The sequence below is a fragment of the Mobula hypostoma genome, chromosome 13 (assembly GCF_963921235.1).
Source record: "Mobula hypostoma chromosome 13, sMobHyp1.1, whole genome shotgun sequence".
NCBI lineage: Eukaryota > Metazoa > Chordata > Chondrichthyes > Myliobatiformes > Myliobatidae > Mobula > Mobula hypostoma.
The window spans coordinates 56,029,482-56,049,437 of NC_086109.1; the positions used below are offsets into that span (position 1 = coordinate 56,029,482).

General features: G+C 36.3%; 1 protein-coding gene across 5 annotated transcripts in view; it reads right to left on the minus strand.

Moving 5' to 3' along the window:
• The window catches only part of LOC134355600 (zinc finger protein 280C-like), a 165,506-nt gene that overhangs the window by 97,523 nt on the left and 48,027 nt on the right, over nucleotides 1-19,956 (minus strand). For 4 of the 5 annotated variants that reach the window (XM_063065715.1, XM_063065714.1, XM_063065717.1 and 1 more), the window contains 7 exons: nucleotides 17,670-17,762; nucleotides 17,317-17,453; nucleotides 16,308-16,425; nucleotides 13,294-13,485; nucleotides 8,660-8,839; nucleotides 7,830-7,930; nucleotides 7,348-7,568 (listed from right to left, as the gene is read on the minus strand). In XM_063065715.1, the coding sequence (XP_062921785.1) occupies nucleotides 7,348-7,568; nucleotides 7,830-7,930; nucleotides 8,660-8,839; nucleotides 13,294-13,485; nucleotides 16,308-16,425; nucleotides 17,317-17,453; nucleotides 17,670-17,762 (1,042 nt within the window). The remainder of the gene's footprint in view (nucleotides 1-7,347; nucleotides 7,569-7,829; nucleotides 7,931-8,659; nucleotides 8,840-13,293; nucleotides 13,486-16,307; nucleotides 16,426-17,316; nucleotides 17,454-17,669; nucleotides 17,763-19,956) is intronic. The other variant, XM_063065718.1, reaches the window with a different exon arrangement.

The window sequence follows — 19,956 nt, forward strand, 5'->3', positions numbered from 1 at the left end:
GTCAAGGACACTGGCGGTCTCCCTGCCTTCCCATATCCCGCAAGAGGAGCATTCAACTATCTTGCCTGGCATCTCTACTGCCCTAACTGAGCAGATGTAAAGAAGGGAAGGAAAAAAGACTTTATCTGGAGCTTTCCTTCTCTTTTGCATTCTCTGTCTGAAGCCTCTCTTCGTTGAAGCCTCAAAGAGCTAATGCCTCACCACTCTAAGTCTGACCGCTCCAACAATGGCCGTTGTGACAATGGCCCTTTATTCTTGAAGGTTTCATGTCTCCTATCTTTATTAGGAGGTAGTTGTAATTATTACAGTAAAATAATTAGGGACTGGGATGTAGAAGCCATATTCTTCTGTCTGTATTGTATTTTGTGGTGTGTTTATTATGAGGTTTGGAATTTTGTCATGTGAGTTGGCGCATGGTGGAAGCAAATGGGTATAGTCACATATACACTTTTTGTCCAAGTCAGTTAGCATAGTTTTACTTAGAGGCAACTTTGGGACATAGGTTCTGTTGACTGCTTAATTCAGCTAATTTGAAGGCTATTTTTTCCTTTTATCACTCAATCTTCCATTCAGTTTTGTTAGTTTTTGTTCACTATAAGATCATTAGTCTTTGCTAGCTTCGAAATAAAGGATTAAAAATACTTTTCTTCAACTTGGAACTCCATAATTTGGAAGTGTGTCAAGGTGTCAATTCCCGTACTCAGTTTCTCAGTGGTTTTGGTTTACTTTCAAGTAACCACTACAGTAAAGCACTTAAACTTTATTTCATGTTCGGAGAGAACTCTTTACTCTATGCAACATTCTGCAATAACAGACAGAGTACGAAAATGTTCATGCTAAAAAAAATGAGTTTGTGTCAATATACATTTTATCAGTGGATCTCAACTGATTCCCCCCGTTGATTTAAAGAATAATGTATTTCTACCCACAACAGTTAGATATTTCAAAGTGTGTTCCAATTCAATGATTGTGAAATAAGAGTAACAGTAGAGGGACAAAAATCAAATATAATATTATAGAAACAAAAGTCACCCATTAGAGCACACCACTGAATAGTTGTAAAAGAAAACACACAAAAATATATTAAGTAGTAATATGTTGATTGCCAAATACCATGTCAAAAAAGCATTATGATCATGTTGTTAGGACCATCCCAATATCTCAAAAGGAGATATATTAGCTATTGCCGTGTAAAAAGGCTTTTTAAAATTTATTTTTCATTAAGTGCAATCGTGAACAATAGCCAGATCAGAAATGCTGATTAAGTCAACTAGTTCCCAAAGAGAACTCTGATAGGCCAATCAGATGGTTCACTACTGCTCAGCGATAGAACACGAAAAAAATCATATGTACAATTAAGAAACATTAAAAAATAGTAGAAATACTGAAGACATGATGATCATGATGAAGTCTGCTGGACAGAGATATCTATACACATGTTGTCCTCCATAATTCAAAAAGAGTGAAGGATAAGGTTGCAGGGTGACAAAACGCGGCAGGAGCATTTGGAACTAAAAACTAATCCCTACCAGGAATAAACAGCACCTGTTCATTCCGCACTGTTCTCAAGCAGTTTAAGGATTAAGTCCAGCTGGAACATAACTCACAAGTGCTCTTGGAAGTCAGGTATTAACCCAACAACCAAGCACTACCATCCTGGTCCCCTTCATGATAGCTTATGAAGAAGCATGTGACTTCCCTCCCAGAGATGATAGGTGTTTGTGCACTCGACTCTTGAAGGCTTTCCTTTGTATTTAAAAGTAACTTTACTTTGGTAAAGATCTACTACACTTCTGATTCATTCAAAATAATTTTTGTTACGATTAGTTTTCCAAAATCAAATATTGTTGCTTATTACAGGGTTTGGCAAATTCATAAGTTCTTATAATACAATCAGCTTCTATAACCGCATAACTTTCAACTAAAAAACTTTCAAAGCCCCCATAGCCACCTGTGTGTTTCTAATCAGGGTGCTCCCCTCCTCTTCCCCCCTCCCTCCGCTACCAATTCGCAACTTCTCAACCTTTCCTTTCCAGTGTTACTGACACTGACAACATTTGATAATACGTTAATATTATAATTTGATAATATGATAACTTGTTCACAAACAAGTATGATTGGTCAGCAGGATGTACACAATATCCAAATTTTTTTAAACTGCTTTCTTAAACCAAATGTAAGGCTCATACTATAAAATACAAGTCAAGAAACTGAATTAAAAATAAGAAAGATCTTTTTTGTTTGCATTTCCATTTCTGGCATAAGTCCCAGAAATTGGGCTGAAAGTTTTCTCCCAGCATGGATACTATTACCCTACCCATTTTTGCTCATGTGATGATGTCATCATTACATGCAGTGTCACAAACATGAGAAAATCTGCAGATCCCAGAAACCCAAAGCACACACACAAAATGCTGGAGGAACACAGCAGGTTAGGCAGCATCCTGATGAAGGTTCTCAGCCTGAAATGTCAACTGTTTACTCATTTCTACAGATGCTGCCTGGCTTACTGAGTTCCTCCAGCATTTTGTGTGTATTGCATTACATGCAGTGTGCATTTTTGAGGTTGAACTTAGGTCTTCTGACCTTCACTCTTAGTGAAATATGAAACAAACCAAGTCCAAAACCATACATGAATTTAATGACCTCAGATGGGACCTTCATTCATTTATCACCAAGTCTTCCATATTGATTTTCACAAACTGTTGTTCTGCACTCAAGCATCATTTAAAGATGATAACACTTACAGTGCCTAAAAGAAGTATTCACTCACCACCCCCCACCCCCTGGAAGTTTTCATGTTTTATTGTTTTACAACATTGAATCAATGGATTTAATTTGGCTTTTCTGACACTGATCAACAGAGAACGACTCTTTTGTGTCAAAGTGAAAACAAATCTCTACAAAGTGATCTCAATTAATCATGATTCTAAAACACAAGAAAGTTGATTGCATAAGTATTCACCCCCCCCCCATTAATACAACAGCCCCAAATTATCACTGATGCAACTATTTGGTTTTCAAAGTCACACATTAGTTAACTGGAGATCACCTGTATACAGTCAAGGTGTTTCGACTGATTTGTGGTAAAATTACACCTGCATCTGGAAGGAACTGCTGATGAGTCAGTTTCCTGGCAAAAACTACACAATGAAGAAAAAAGAACACTCCAAGCAACTCTGTGAAAAGGTTATTGAAAAGCACAAATCAGGAGATCAATACAAAAACATCTCCAAGTCACTGAATATCCCTGGGAGTACAGTTAAGTCAATCAAGAAATGGAAAGAATATGGTACAGCTGTCAATCTGCCTAGAGCAGGCCATCCACAAAAACTGAGTGACCATGCAAGAAGGGAACTAGTGAGGGAGGCCACCAAGAGACCACACATACAACAACTGTTGCCCAGCTTTATGGGAGAAAGCCACTGTTGAAAAAACTCGCATGAAATCTCAGTAGAATTTGTCAGAAGGTATGTGGGAGACTGAAGCCACCTGGAAGAAGATTCTATGGTCTGATGAAACCAAAATTGTACCTTTTGGCCATCAGACTAAACACTATGTTTGACAAAGTGAAACACCACACATCATTAAAAACATCACCATCCCTACTGTGAAGCATGGTGGTGGCTGCACAATGCTGTGGTGATGTTTCACTGTAACAGGCCCTGGATGGCTTGTGAAGGTACAGGATAAAATGAGTGCAGCAAAATGCAGGGAAATCCTGATGCAGGCTGCAAGAGAACTGCAATTTAGGTGAAGGTTTGTTTTCCAGCAAGATAGGTGAAGGGTTGTTTTCCAGCAAGATAGTAACTCAAACATAAAGTCAAAGCTACACAGGAATGGCTTAAAAACAAAGTTAATGTCCTGGAGTGGCCAAGTCAGAGTCCAGACCTCTATCCAATTGAGAATTTATGGCAGGACTTAAAGGGTTGTTCACTCACGATCCCCATGCAATCTGACAGAGCTTGAGCAGTTTTGTAAAGAATAGTGAAAAATTGCAGTGTCAAGATGTGCAAAGCTTTTAAAGGCCTGTCCACAAAGACTCAAGGCTGTAACTGCTGCTAAAGGTGCATCTACTAAATACTGACTTGAAGGGAGTGAGTAATTATGCAATCCATTACTTGGTGTTTAATAATTGTAATAAATTTAGACCAATTAGTAGAAATTTGTTTTCACTTTGACACAAGAATCTTTTCTGTTGATCAGTGTCAAAAAAGCTAAATTAAATCCATTGTGCTTCAATGTTGTGAAACAATAAAACATAAAAACTTCCGAAGGGAATAAATACTTTTTATAGGCGCTATATTCATGTTAGTCAAGGTGCTACAATATATGCCTCTGATAATCATGGTGGCAATGGCTATGCAGCTCCATCACACATCACCATTACATTTATTTTATTTATCAGTACAGGAGTAGGTCCTTCTAGCCCTTCAGGCCGCGCTGTCCCAGCAACTGCTGACAGACCCAATTAACCCTAACCTAATCAAGGGAAAACTTACAATGACCTATTTAACCTATCCGGTACATCTTCGAACTAAAGGAGGAGATTTGAGGATCCAGAGAAAAACCACACATTCCATGGGGAGGACATACAGAGACTCATTACAGAACACCACCAGAAATGAACTCAGAACTCTGGAACACCCCAAGCTGTAATAGCATCATGCTAACCACTAAACTACCACTGCACCCAACCCTCATGCCTTCCAATTTCCCTGTCTTTACAAGTCAACTTATGAGTGACCAGAGACAGACCACCTTAATGAGACTGAATCAATTCCCAGCACATGGTGTGCAAATCAGACATCAACTGCCCTTAGAGTAAATGTATAATCAGGTTTTAGCCCTTGTAAATGGGAGCAAACCAATATTTTTTTGTTTTCAGGGATTCCTAATCTGGCATAAGAAAAAAACAGATGAGATTCCAAATCTAGATTTGCCAACAAAGAATTTAAAAGAACAAGATTATTCAGATTTACTTATCACATGTACATAGAAACATACAGAGGAATGCGTCATTTGCATTGACAAGACACACAAGGGATATGCTAGGGGCAACCTCCAAGTGTCACCACACATTCTGGTACCAACATAACATGCCCACAATGCTCCATAGAACAACACAGAACACAAAAAAAACGGAACACAACAGGCAACAAAACAAGCCCCTCCCCCTCCCTCACTCTCTCTCTCACACACACACACAGTCCTCCAACATCAGACTTTAGTTACTGGGCTACAACTTCGAGACATCCAGTCAAACTTTGGGCTTAGATCTTTGGTAACAACACCCAGACTAGCCAATGACAGGACCCCATGGCTCAAAAACTGAGTGACCAACTGACCAGCCCTTGAACCTCCTATTCGTGCCTCCTGATTGCGTGGACATGCAGCAACTTGGGACACCCAGACACCCACAGATGTCCTTCACCCCATGTCCACACCACTGGCATTCAAGCACGAAGCGGAGGTTGGCATTCAGGATGTCCTTCTTCACATGTGCACATTGCTGGACTGTTCAGCATGGAGCAAAGGACTCAACCCCAAGAATCATCTGTTGCCTGTCCATATTGCTGGCCTTCAAATGCAGAGTGAAGGCCTGACCTCTACTCTTTCCACATCCCTATCCCTAAACCCCAATCTGACCTCTAACTCCACATATCACTGTCACTAAACCTTACCCGGATCCCTAACTACCCACTCTGTCCTGAAAACTATCCCAATGAGTTTAAAAAAATCAACCAAGTCTGAGCCACAATTTCAACGTTGACTGCAGCTCAGCACCATCTTGAAGATACAATGTATTTTTCAATTACTAGCAAAAAGTGAAAGAACCAAGCCCAGCTATTCAGATCTGGCTTTACTTTTTGCTTTTCAAAAACACAAAATCAGAAATTTAACAGTTCTCTTCACTAGGATTTTGAGTGATTTTTCTCACAATCTAGAAAATGCCTCCTTCACATTTCTACCATACAAGAGCCCAAAGGCATATTCTTAACGGTTTAGCAATAATTTATTCACCTCTGCCATCAGATTTCTGAATGGACCACAACTATATTTGCTTTTTGCACTAATTATTTTTTTTGCAACTTACAGCAATTTTTATATTCTTAACTGTACTGCTGCCACAAAACAAGTTTCACAACACATTAGTGATTCTGGTTAGCATATTAGGATGGAAACCTTTCCTCTAAAGTATAAGTGATAATCTTGGAATAGATTCAATTATCCAAAGGGCACCTTCCTATATTGCAACACTTTCATGGAAGTGCAATGACTATTAGGACCACACATCAAAGGTATTTTGATATAAATTCTGGATCATTTATAGTAAATTTTGAAAAATGTAAAGGCTGAGTGAGTATGAAAACTCTAAGCTTACTGGACCTTGCTATGAATAACCAGCTCATTCACATTCAATATACACTTAGTGTCCACTTTATTTGGTACACATGTATATTAATGCAAATATCCAATCAGCCAATCATGTGGCAGCAAACACTATCAATAGGTTCAGTTGCTATTCAAACCAAACATCAGAATGGGGAAGAATAAGATCTAAGTGACTTTGACTGTGTAATAAATGTTGGTGTCTGACAGGGCGGTTTGAATATCTCAGAAACTGCTGATCTCCTGGGATTTTCACACACAACAGTCTCTAAAGTTTATAGAGATGGTGTGAAAAACAAAAAGTGAGCAGCTGTTCTGTGGCCGAAAAAACCTTGCTAATGAGACAGGTCAGAGGAGAACAGCTAGATTGATTTCAAGCTGACAGAAAGGCAAAAGTAACTCAAATAACCAAGCATTACATTAACGGTGTACAGAAGAGCAACTTTGAACACACAACACATTGAACCATGAAGTGGATGGGTTACAGCAGCAGAAGACCACCATGGGTTCCACTGCAGTTCCTCATAAGGTGGCCACTGAGTATATATGCCTGGCATCATGAAGTAACAGAATTACACTTCCCATTATAATTTCTAAATCCACTTTTTCTACTAGAAGCACCAAGTGGACTGAAAATCAAAGTAAAATATTCTCTATCAGTTCAGAGCACCATAAATGAGACTTATAACAATAGTAGTCCGCAGCTGGTGCAAGGTCCAATATATAACAGAGGGATTCTTGGAATAAAAGATTTTTGGCCTTGCTCTTCAATTTAAAATTAATTTGAAGCATGTTGTCAAATTGCATAGTTTTAAAATGACGGCTTAAATACATTAAATTGTTGATTTTACTGTATAATGAAAGCTATCACATCTGGTCAAGTAAACTGTCACTCTGAACAAATGATTTTACAAACATTTGGACTCTTTATTTATACAAAACACATTACAGTACCTTATATTATTCTTAAGGACCTTCAGACAGCTGTAGCACTTGAAGGTTGTATTTGTCTTCTGATCTTGCTGATTTAGATGTGTTTCACCGTCATCTTTTCCATAATAAAAGTCATTCACCAACATTATAAGTTTCCCTTTCTCAACTTCTAATGACTTGCTTGGAGATTGCTCAGAAGATGATACAGGACAGTAGCTGGACACCAGATCTGGACAGCAGAACTCAAAAAATACAAAAATAGTAATATCATTTTTTGGTGGTTGTAAGATAAATATTTTTAGATATAATCACCATAGCATACATTAAAACAAACATATGGCACAATATAATCATTGTTACTGTGATTTTTTCCCAAAAAGGCTATATATATTTTGTAAACAATGACATTTAAAAGTTAACTATGTTCAATTATCTTCATGGACAAACTCAAATCAAGGGTAACGTGCTCTTATTCAAATGAATAATTAAAAGAAAATACTTACAACCATATGATGCCGTAAAGAATCCAAGACATTGAAGTGAATGTTGCATTTTGGACAAGCCCTTGGAACTGGTACTCCATTTTTAATATTACTTTGTGATCCTGCCAAAAAAAAATGATTCTTTAAACAAAAATAAAATATTCGGCTTAATCATGTCCTTAATAGTGAAGTATTCTTGAACCTACATAAATTACAACAATCACTGGCTTTCTCAATTATCCAAGAATAATCTTCAATTTAGCACATAGTACATTAGTATTATTTTGCCAACGCTAAACCAAAATTAATCATACAGTTCCTAAATTATTTTGCCTTCATTCTAATACGGAGCTTGTTGTTGTAGCTGAAGTTAAAATACAATGGTCTACCAACATCAATGAACCAGGGTTAATCCTGTTATGATATTAATGATAAAGTGAGAGATACACCAGGTTGTGAGGTTACAGACGGTAGTACATTTCTGATTCAGGAAATAATTGGCAGTATCTCATGAATGTTCAGTTGTGAGTTGTGAGATCCATAACATTTAGCATGTTAGCAAAACAGGATGGAAAATGTTTTCAGTTTGTATATGGGACACTGTCTCACTGGTGATAGCAAAAATTCAGTGCTGGCTCTGACCAGTGGTGTGACCAGAACACGTGAATAATCCATGCAATATGCTGAGAATGTAAGATTGGAAGTCTGTACTAATTGATCTGAAATCACATAACAGTGGTATAATTGAAAGAAGTATCTTTCTCACATAGGTCAAGTATTAGTGCATTCCAAATTCAACAATGAAAGCTTAACAAGAAAATTTTCTCATGATGAAAAAGGCTAATGAAAACCTTTTGAGGTACTGCTATACGACGATACCATCACAGGACATCCAGTTGACGATGGTGATAAAGTCGAAGGATTATTTACAGATCCAGCTTCAAATGTTTTTGATTTCTTTGAACCAATACTGTTTATCTCACAGGCTGCTGGGCGCTTGCTACTGACACTTGTGCTCTGGCCTGCACTTGCTGTGAAAAAGAAAGCAAGTGACTCTTTGCAGGGTTAAAACATATTACATTAAGAAACAATTTCACTGGGTATTTATGAAAAGCCTTTACAGTTATCATTATGTTCCTACCACTGTATCAAAGAAGAAACAACCCATGAAATCATTCAATAACTCACCATTTAATAAATTTTTTGTGTTGAGAAAATTATGATAAAAAATAATCACCTAAAAGAAAAACTAACTAGGAGGATTGGGAACTGATAAAAATGTAAAAACAATTCAAGCTTGGTTTCCTCAATGGAACTCAATAACTAGAAATTTTCTGATGAAACACAACCAATGACCAGGATATCAACAGATTTGTAGTTGTTGCCACTTTGTTCTAGTTTAGTTACGACAGCTTGCCAAATAAACAACGTCCAATATAAATTTCAGCAGCAAAATCAGCATTCAGGAGTGGCAAGCAGCCAACTCCACTTATAATATCATCTCAAAGTACCCTTAATTATTGCATTATACCATTTTCTTCCCCCAGCAGAACAAATAACACATGAGTATCTTAGCCAAGAAAAAATAACAGATTTTATTTGATTAAAAACCATAATTGGACATCTGGAACATTGTGGCTACACTGTAAAAAGGAGGATATGCAGTATCAGATGAAAACTGACTTCCAGAGTTAAATTACATGAATAAACAGAAACCTGGACTCCAAGGGTTAAATGAGATATATAACAGAAGTAGTGCTTTGCTTCATAATTCATGAGATTAAGGGTGATTTGATTAGAAGTTTTCAATATGAATTGGAAAAATTTGGTGCGTGGAGATTATGAATTGATAGGGATGTAAATAGTAAATCCAAATCTCTTATGAGTGAAGTCAGGGTATATTCCTGTATGCAAATTCCTTTTGCAAATAGCAATTGATGCAGGGCCGCTTGTTGATGATAAATCTAAAATTGATGTTTTTGTTCTATCAAAGAGCTACATAGAGAAGGCAGGTAAATGGAGGTAGGTCACAAATCAATCACGATCCCAGAATGGCAACCAGAATGCCAGTCTAATGTTGCTACAACCAACTAATTACTTACCAGTTTCATTAGAGAAGAGGTGAAATAATCAAAACTGCAACCTAGCAGCATCTACTCAGCAATAGCCCATTTGCCAACATTCAATGGAAAAGTCACCTGACTAGAGTACTCAGCTGGTGGCTTGCACAGGATATTTTTTTGGTGTATGAACACAGTTAAAAGACAAGAGTCAAGGTAGTCAGCCAGGTCCAGCAAGGACTATTAAATCAAATGGATATTTAAATTAGAGCACTGCTAGGGCAAGCGTTAAAAACTGATATGAGACTTTTACATTCAGCAAGATACCACTGGTGTGTAATTGCACAACGTTTATTACTTGGCATCATTACTCACGAGACTTAAGAAGTTTGAGATTTACAGGAGCCACCACTGCTATGAGGAAATGTGTGGTGACTGGCCAAAAGGAGTACAGAAAGTTACAACCACTTTATGGGCTGAAATCGTCACCTTTCTTATTTTTGGGAATGCATCTTGAGTGCTAAACTACAGCTGTTTGCTGATAACTGCATCATTTCAATTCTTTTGTAACTCTGTTAATAGCTAAAACCATGCAGAAGGGCCAAGCCAAAATGCAACCATAAACCAGAAAATGAAAGGTTATATTTTATATTATGATGAAGGTAATAATTATTGACTTCAGGAGCAGGAAATAGGAGCTTGATAAGCCAGTCCTCATTGGGGGATCAGAGGTGGAGAGAGACAGCAACTTTAAATTTCTGTTTTATCATTTCAGGAGACCTATCCTGGGCCTAGCATGCAAGTGCAATTACAGTACAAAGGAAGCATGGCAGCACTTCTACTTTCTTAGGAGTTGCAAAGATTTGGCATGACATCTAAAACACTGACAAACTTCCATAGATGTGTGCTGGACAGTATATTGACTGGTTGCATTAGGTGCTGGTATGGAAACACCAATGTCCTTTAACGGAAAATCCTATAAAAAGTAATGGTTACATCTCAGTCCATCTGATAAAGCCCTCGCCACCATCGAGCACATCTACATGGGGCTTTGTCATAGGAAAGCAGCCTTCATCATCAGCAAACCCCACCACCCAGATCATGCTCTCTTCTCACTGCTGTCATCAGGAAGAAGGTACAGGAGCCTCCGGACTCACACCACCAGGTTCAGGAACAGTTAATACCCTTCAATCATCAGGCTCTTGAACCAGAGGGAATAACCTTCACTCAACTTCACTTGCTCCGTCACTGAACCGTTCCCACAACCTATGGACTCATTTTCAAGGATTTTTCATCTCATGTTCATGATATTTATATATATATATATATATATATATATATATATTTATTTATTTATTTATTTTCTGTATTTACACAATTTGTTGTCTTTTCCACACTGGTTGTCCGCCCTGTTAGCACACTCTTTTATTGATTCTATTATGGTTATTAAATTTATTGAGTATGCCCACAAGATGAATTTCAGGGTTGTATATGGTGACATATATGTTCTTTAATAATAAATTTACTTTGAACTTTTCACAATTCAGGTAATTGATGATCATATTCAACAAGTTTTAATCATTTCTCTCCAAGAGCTCCATAGTGTAACTTTACATTGGTTTGCACAATCATAAGTCACCAAAGCTCAAAGGATTATCCTCTTCAACTACAAGGGTGCAAGAACAGGGTAAGATGGTAGTTGCATATACTGTAAACAATATTGCATATTTTAACCCATCAAAATGTTACTACATTTACTTGGCATGGCAGTATAGTGAATAGCACATTGCTTTGCAGTGCCAGTGATTAGGATTCAATTCCTACCGCTGTCGGATAGGAGTTTAGAAATTTGCCCCATGACCAGGTGGGTTTCCTCTGGGTGCTCCCGTTTCCTTCCACATCTCCCAAGATGCATGGATTGCCATGTTGGTGCCAGAACCATGGTAATCCGTGCTGGCTACCACCAGCACATCCTCAAAGTGTTTTGGTTGTTGATGCAAAGAACACATTGCACTGTATGTTTTCATGTTTCAATGTATATGTGACAAATCTGTGAAGAACCTTCTTCCAGTCTTAAGGCAGGAGTTGGTTAGAATATTTGGAATAATTGTATGTCACTGTAACAAACGTGAGCAGCTAAACACCATTCAATTAAGAGCAGTTCAAGTTGGATAAAGATAAAAACATAAATTCAATACCAAGACCAAATGCTTTTGATTCCTGGTTAAAGCCTAGCAGATGCAAATTAAGCCTGCAATCCAACTGAAGGGGAATCAGCTATAAGTGACTAATTTGTCAGATAGCAAAAAAAAAATTAGCCCTCAGATTTGAGAACAAGGTTGGCTCTTCATAGACACTGCTAAGTACTGAGGCTTAAATCTTAGAGCCTTGCTACTGATCCAGAACTTGATGGGGGCTCAGCTACACTGGCACCAGACTTAGCACTCAGGATGCATTACCAGGAATGTATGATCAAGGAGGCTGCTACATACTGTGCTCTTAGTTATCAAGCACTAATGACATCAAGCACCCTCGTTGGACCAGCAAAAATAAGCAACATGGCAACATCCATATATTCTACAAGCTTAACAAATTTGACAATATTTAACAAATTTCTTTTACTTTCTGCAGAAATAATTTTTCTTCCGGGCCAAGCATACTATAATTGATCAGCACTCTACAGTGTATACAAGCCAAGGTTGGATCAGTTTTTTATTAACTGGGTCAGGATGATTTAATGAAGATTTTATTCAGTGTAAAAAATGGGCCTAACATGTTTTTTATTTCTCCAATTATGACAGATTTTATCAAATCATTAGCATTTTGGTCCTATTCCTTTCTTGGCAAAGATCTGCACTATTCATTCACTGGATAGCCTCTCCCAATTAATTATTTTCAGGATGCATCTTCCTCATCCTTTTATTTTGTTCCTGTTTATTTAGTACCTTTCAACTAAATATCTCAATTCTATGTTCCCCTTGGTCTCCAAATAACTACCTGTTCCGTTCTTCCATTATTTACAAATATATCAAGGCAACCCTTCTAAGTTCATTTAATTTCTTCCCACTTTCAAATACATCTTATAAATTATAGGAATAAGTGAGTTTTAATTGTTTTCAATTTCTTCATTTCCTGCTCGGAGACACATACAGTTGCTCTTGATTTAGGATCAATCAAGTCACATCTTCCTAACAGAGACATTTATCCCAGGAAATAGTTACATTGCAAAACATAATGGAGTGGGCTCTTTACACATCCTTTTGTTTTACTAATCTAATAAATAATAATGGAGAAACAGCTGAAAAGTTTGCACATGGATTATGATTGATTTAGCAACGGAGAATAACTTTATTAAAAGAATCACATGTAAATAGATCTGTACTCTAAAATTTACAAAGGATAAACCACGTTTATTTCAATTTTACCTACTCCACTGGCATGGTTAAGGATCTGAGTTACTTGGAGAGGTTTGGGAGAGTTTTTCTGCCCTAATTTCTGTCCACTTTGTATAGATGAATTCATTTGAGTGGGACTATGACTGATATTTGGAATTGTACGACCAGTACCAACTGGTCTTAATTGAGGAACCCCTGTTCTTCCTGATTGGAAAATGACTCCTGTGGATTAAACAGAAAAATTAATTAAGGTTCCAATAACTCAAAAACCACAGTAAACTCAATGAATTTATTTCTAATTGGTCTGATGTATAAAATTCAATTTTCATATCACATTTCTGATATAGGGATATAATTGCCCACTTTTAACCCAATCTTCCAATGAGCCTTTGAACCTGAATTACAATTTCATGGGATCACTGCTGATCTGTGACCTAATTTCATATACTTGCCTTTGCCTCCTTATCTGTTAATAGCTCCACTTCACAAAATACCAAATTCAGTTTTAAAATTAACAACTGAACTGATATCAATTGCAAGCCTTCTGATCAGATTCTATATTTTCAACTTCCTCCACTTGCAGAAATGTTTCCTTAAAGAGCTCATTTTTAGATGATGTTTCTGGAAGAAACAATTTCTTGAGAATTCTGAAAATCTCAACAAGCTCTTAAGCTTTCAGATTCTTCAAAATGTAATAAGTTATTTTTAAATCCACCCATTATTCTATTGTTATTTTACCTTCACTTTGCCATCAATTCCATGAGCTTCAACTTTGATTAACAGCTCTGTTGAGGGACTTAAGTATGTGCCCTCTGAAAGTTCATTTACACACCCCTACTTTCAACAATCCCTCCAAAACTTTAATCAGACTCATGAAGCATGATCTCTCCTTTATAAATCCATGTTAGTTCTCTATGATGAAATGATAATTTCAACCTGTTCCACCTGAGTTGACTATCAGGAAGGAAGGGAAGCTTCAGATAATTACAATTTGTTAGTCATGGAAAATTTCTATATCATAGCTGTTAAGGGAAGCAAGTAGAAAAATCATAGATAAGGAAAGCTAATCAGCTTATTTAAAAAATGATTATGTTGCTATCTCAAAATCCAGTACTTATGATAAGACTAAACCTTGGAGGGCTATTATAATGATAATTTTTCAACTGAAAATAAATCTGCTTTAGCACAGAACAATCCTCCACTCCTTGTGACCTCTCAGCTCAACTTGTCAAGAGTAGGAATTACTTTAAAAATGATATTTCAGCATTCAAGTTAAGATTTCTTCTGTAAGGAGAACTTGCAGCAGACTATTTTGGTGCATTGAAAAAATATTTGGCAAGGAAGATCTGGTAATTGGCGGAGGGCTTGGTGGGAAAGGTCGCAAATTGTGTTCCAGGCAAGTCACCAACTTGTAAATATTACAGAGGTTCTTGTACTCTAATAATTAATATGATACCAAACCAACTGGCCAGATATTGAAGGTAAGCAAGAATAAATCAGACGAAGAAATGGATGCCAAGTTAACAGATTTAGCTAATAACTGAGGAATCTAAATACAACAAATATGGAAGTATGCACTTTTGAATGAGAAACTTAACCCATGAGTGCACAACTAAGGTGTCCAATAACAAAGCTGGTAGACAGAAGCAATTGAAACTTGATTACACCAAAAGTGAACCTATAATCAGCAATGCTGAATAATGACTAACGTTAACACAAGAGATTCTGCAGATGCTGGAAATCCAGAGTGACACACAGAAAACGCTGGAGAACTCGACTGTTCAGGCGGCAAAAAATGGAGAGGAATAAAGGGTCAATATTTTGGGCCGAGACCCTTCATACAGATTTGTGAAGAATGATCTTGGCCTGAAACATTGACTCTATATTCTCCTCATTGATGACTTAACATTCACATCAAGAATGTGTCTTACATCAAAATAAACAAGGATAAACTTAAGTAGGTTCGTGGACAGATCAGATGTGAAATAATGCAGTTATATGTACTGTACCCTCATCAGATTGCTAATGATTATACACAATTATGCTCAAATTTGAACTTGTATTCAATGGAGAAGTGAGTGACATAGAAATGATGTGCGTTTTAAATGCCAAGGGACATGGGATACTAACAAAAATAAATTACTTTGTCATTATGCTCGAGATAAAACAAAGGAGTATTTTGTTGGCCCCCAGAATTACCAGTGCAATAAGACTCAGAAAGCATTTAGGCAAATAGCATTCTCTAAGAGATGAATTAAGTAATTAAGTCTGGATGAAGGAAATGGTTGGATAGGAAATCTAAAATGAGGAATGAAGTTTAAAAAAGCCAACATGTTAATTAGTTCAATAATCAACATGTCCATTAACAAACTGTAGCAGCCATCAAAACATCTAATGACCAAAACAGAGGAATCAAATTTTACAGTGCCTCTTCCGTAACAAACCTAAGAATCATGTTTGAAAACTGATGAACAAAAAGATATTGTAAAAGAAAGGCGATGAGGAAAAAAAGATCAAAAAGGATAGATTCCAAGTATTAAGACTCAGAATTACGAGAAACCTCAGATTTTCACCATAAAGAGATGACATCAGAAAGGAGCCAGCCAACGGTTTGGAAAATGATTTTCCAAAATATCACTAAATGGGAGAGTAAGATAAAGAGGCAAAGTTCAGACTAGACAATAGTAACTTTAAGACTAATGATGGAAAATCCTTTCAATACAATCAGTAATTCAAGCTGAGTAATGGAGGAAAAAATATCTGGTACAATTAAATTGGTGCAGCAAAGCAGTGAATGAGTACTAAGTACGGTAGTTCTGGTTAGATGAAATAAGAAAGGGCTAATAGCTTACTTCTTCTATAATTCAGATTGCTTGGGGGATTTAATTGGATGCATCCACAATGGTCAGTAGATGTAACCATCTAAAGGTAAACTATTGTTTACCCTTGTATATGTTATTTCATCCTTATTTATCATTTTTGCTTACATAATTCCCTAAAAAAAGCAAAGCTTTAGCCCCAACAACCTCAATGCGCATACTTACCAGATAACAATGGAATACTTGTTCTGTTTTGATAACGTGGATTCCTTGTATTGTATATCGTGCCACCTGAACTCGGAGATGCAGATGCAGGTGAACCCATATCTTTCACAATAAAACCCTAATAAAAAGTAGTTTTTAATAAAATGAAAGACTTTGAAATTTCAAACAGAAGTCAAAGATTTAGTCACACAGCAACAGCTAAAGCTGCAATCATGTATACTTGCAAAAACTTAGTTCTACTAAGGTACATTGCCAAGAAAAATTACTTTTCCTTAAGTATTAAGCTGGCTAATTAATTTTGAAAACGTCCAATAATTTCTCCATACAAAAGAATAAAGCTTCACAAATTCAAACTATTCAAACTCGTCATCTGAGTGATAGTATAATGTCTGTACAGCCCCATAATTAATCTCTTTCTCTGGCACTAACAGGAAACATCACTTCCCAAGTTCAATTTGTTTTTCTGTTTGTCTTCAACTAAAATAACTACAGTTGGGAGAAATTGGAAATTACAATTAATCTCAGCTCTCAATGTCTATGTTAGAAAGATTGGTGGTGAACCATCAAACAGAGATCATCATACCTCATTAGAAGTTTACTCCACTATAATTTCTACCAAATCCATATTCAACACACATTTCCTGACGACAAGATCAGCTAAGATGAATCAACATGCTAGAAACTATCTAGTTGAATATTTGTTGCTCAAGAGTAGTTCTGTTTGTTCGGTAGGTAAATACTAACACTGACTGATGGCTAACTAACTTGTTTCTATGTTGTAATTTCTAAAGTTAAATGGACTCTGCCTAAAGTGTAAAAAAAAATTGAAAATTTTCAAAATTGCAACAGAAAATATTTGCTCATCAGAAGGCATTCCATAATGATGATTATGATCAGACACTAACAAGATTTCTTTAAGATAATGGTAACCCAACATTTAAATAGATCTCAAGTTCAACAAAATGTGAAGCGTATTTAAGAGAACAAGTTAAAATATATTGTTTGTTACCTGCGATACCATAGGCTGCGTTGTTAACGAAGTAGCCATAGTTCGAGATCCTGGCTGATATGCAGCCATTGTGCTAGAATTTGATGGAGCAGAAGTTATAGACTGTTGGTTGACGGACTGAATTGTAGAAGATGCATCTGGCACAGAAACAAATAGAAACTTTTTTAAATTAACGGAGTCACAAAGAATTTATTTTGACTTGGAAAGAACACTTTTAAGTCATTACTTAAATTACATTTCAAATGACAATTCAAATTTAGTTTTAAAAAACATTAAACAGATAAGAATTCCAAATAATACCACAGAAATAATCTGTGTAAGTGCTAAAGTAATAAAAGTTTAGCATCACTTACCACTGCCAAAGGAGACCATCATGCTTCTACTGAGTCCGCCATTTTGCATTCCTGCACGCTGTGCTAAATTAAATGTCGTGCTTCCTGTTTTACCTTTAAACAAATAGGTAAAGCTAATATTAGACATACTCTAATACATAATTTCAGCCAAAATTCTGCTGAGAATTTTGAAGGATGTTCTGTATTCAAATTGAGAAGCTATAAGTTGCTGGTACAGGTGGTAAGCAGGCTTCAGAATGTGTGAAATGCAAGTGGATTTAAATGTCTGCCCTGCTGATATTTGAAATAATTTACTTGCTAATAACTCCCATAAAGAATAGCACAAAGAACTAATCCCACTGGGTTTTATCTGATTTCTTCACATCCTGTCAAATCAGAGAACTATTTTCTTTCTCCCTACTTGTTGATCTTGCAAATTGGAGCCAATACATATGAAGACATTTTTAAGGTGACCCCTACTAAATACTGAACATCATGGTCTTATCCAAGGAGTCAAATTGTGTATGTACAATCTCCATGGATCCATGACACACGAAGGTATGCTTTAGTTTTCTATGATCCTCCACTTCAATCGTAGCTCTTTCAAAGACATCTCAACAGAAATTTCATTTTTAACAGTAGAAAGATACAACAAACACTACAATTTTAATGGAAGTAAATGGAGCTTTGAAAATTCTGCACTAAGAATGTCAGTGATTGGCAAGAAAATTTGAACAGAAGGTAAACTTCCATTTTAACTTTATCAATTTTCAGTTGAGTACTGAAGCAATTCCTCAGAAGTGTGTTTTATTAATCTTAGTAAAATTCAGTAAGTCACCATTAAATGTAGTGCAAACATGACTATGACCTTTAATTTTTATGAATGGAGTTCTGGTTTAGATCTGTTGGATGCACTTTGTTTAACTTAATTTAACCAAATACTAAATAATGAAAAAGATAAAACATTGGATTACAAATGGATTGCTTTCTCCCTGTCCATCTACTCAACCTTGTAAACTATAATGTGGAAACTTAGTCAATCCAAGAAAGACAAGTATTTCAGAGATAATTGCTTATAAGAAAGCAATGCATTAGTCATCACTTAAACAACATAGCTTCTCTTCTACATTTCCACTGAAAAACGTAGGCTTCCATATTCGAAGTTCATAGCCTCTATGGACAACTTACAGCACGTCAATTGCCTGTTAAAGAGAAAGTATCCAAACAGATCAGTTTATACTACAGAATAAAATTTGACTTTTGTTTCCTCTTGTAGAGATTTTTCATACAGACTGGAAAAGGAATATCCCCCACACTGGATGAAGGAAATTCTGGAGGATTTTTCAATAGTGTACATATGCTACATCATAAAGTATTTTTAATATTTTAAATTGAACAAAGAAAATGTTATATGAACAGCATTATATGATATAATAAACCCTAAATGTGCAGAATGAATGCAACTTGCCAGAGATTTAAAAAAATGTTATTGTTTTGAAAAGGAAATTCACACCCCACTGCATGAAGAGTGAGTTTAAAGGTTCCTAGCAATAACAATTATTTATTGTTCATGGCCAAACACTGAAATGCAGCAGTCCAACAATTAATTAAATTTCTGAATAAACAAAAGAAAGTTCCAATGCCAACTCAAAATTAATATGATGAGTTACTCTATTTCTCCATAAAAAGATTTTCAAAGCATTCTCACTATACTACTGATAGCTCCTCAGGGAAATTGTACTTTATGCTGTGGAAATAATGATACACTGATGTCAATGGTGCTCTTGGAATACAGAACTGTTATTCTGTCAATCCATCAGATATTTCCTTTACAGTTCCCTGGATGAATCTGTCCTCTGGAAATGTATCTTAAAGAAGAATTTATTTCATAAGTGTGAATAAGGAACAAAAAATCAGATATCTACAGAAACTGGAAATTATACTGTCAGGTCAGCTTCGACTCCCAACTGCAAGAAAATATCTATAATGAGTAATTGAGAAGAATGTTCCTGGAGTCTGTTTTCATAATTAATTATTATTGATGCTTCTTCACAGAGATGAACAAAGAATGAATAAACATTGATAAGTAGTCAAGTTCTGTTATACAAAATGCATAGTTTGAAAAAAATCTTCTTGTATGAGACCCTCCGTTAGTCAGGTTGACCATCCCCGCTGTCTATGTAAAATGCAAGCTAGGGCAAAATGATATGGTGAACAAAGTGTTGCATGGCTGATGAATCTAAAGGAACAGCAGAGACCAATACAGCGGTGTTACAGGAGTTGCCAGTCAGCATTGAACTCAACGTAG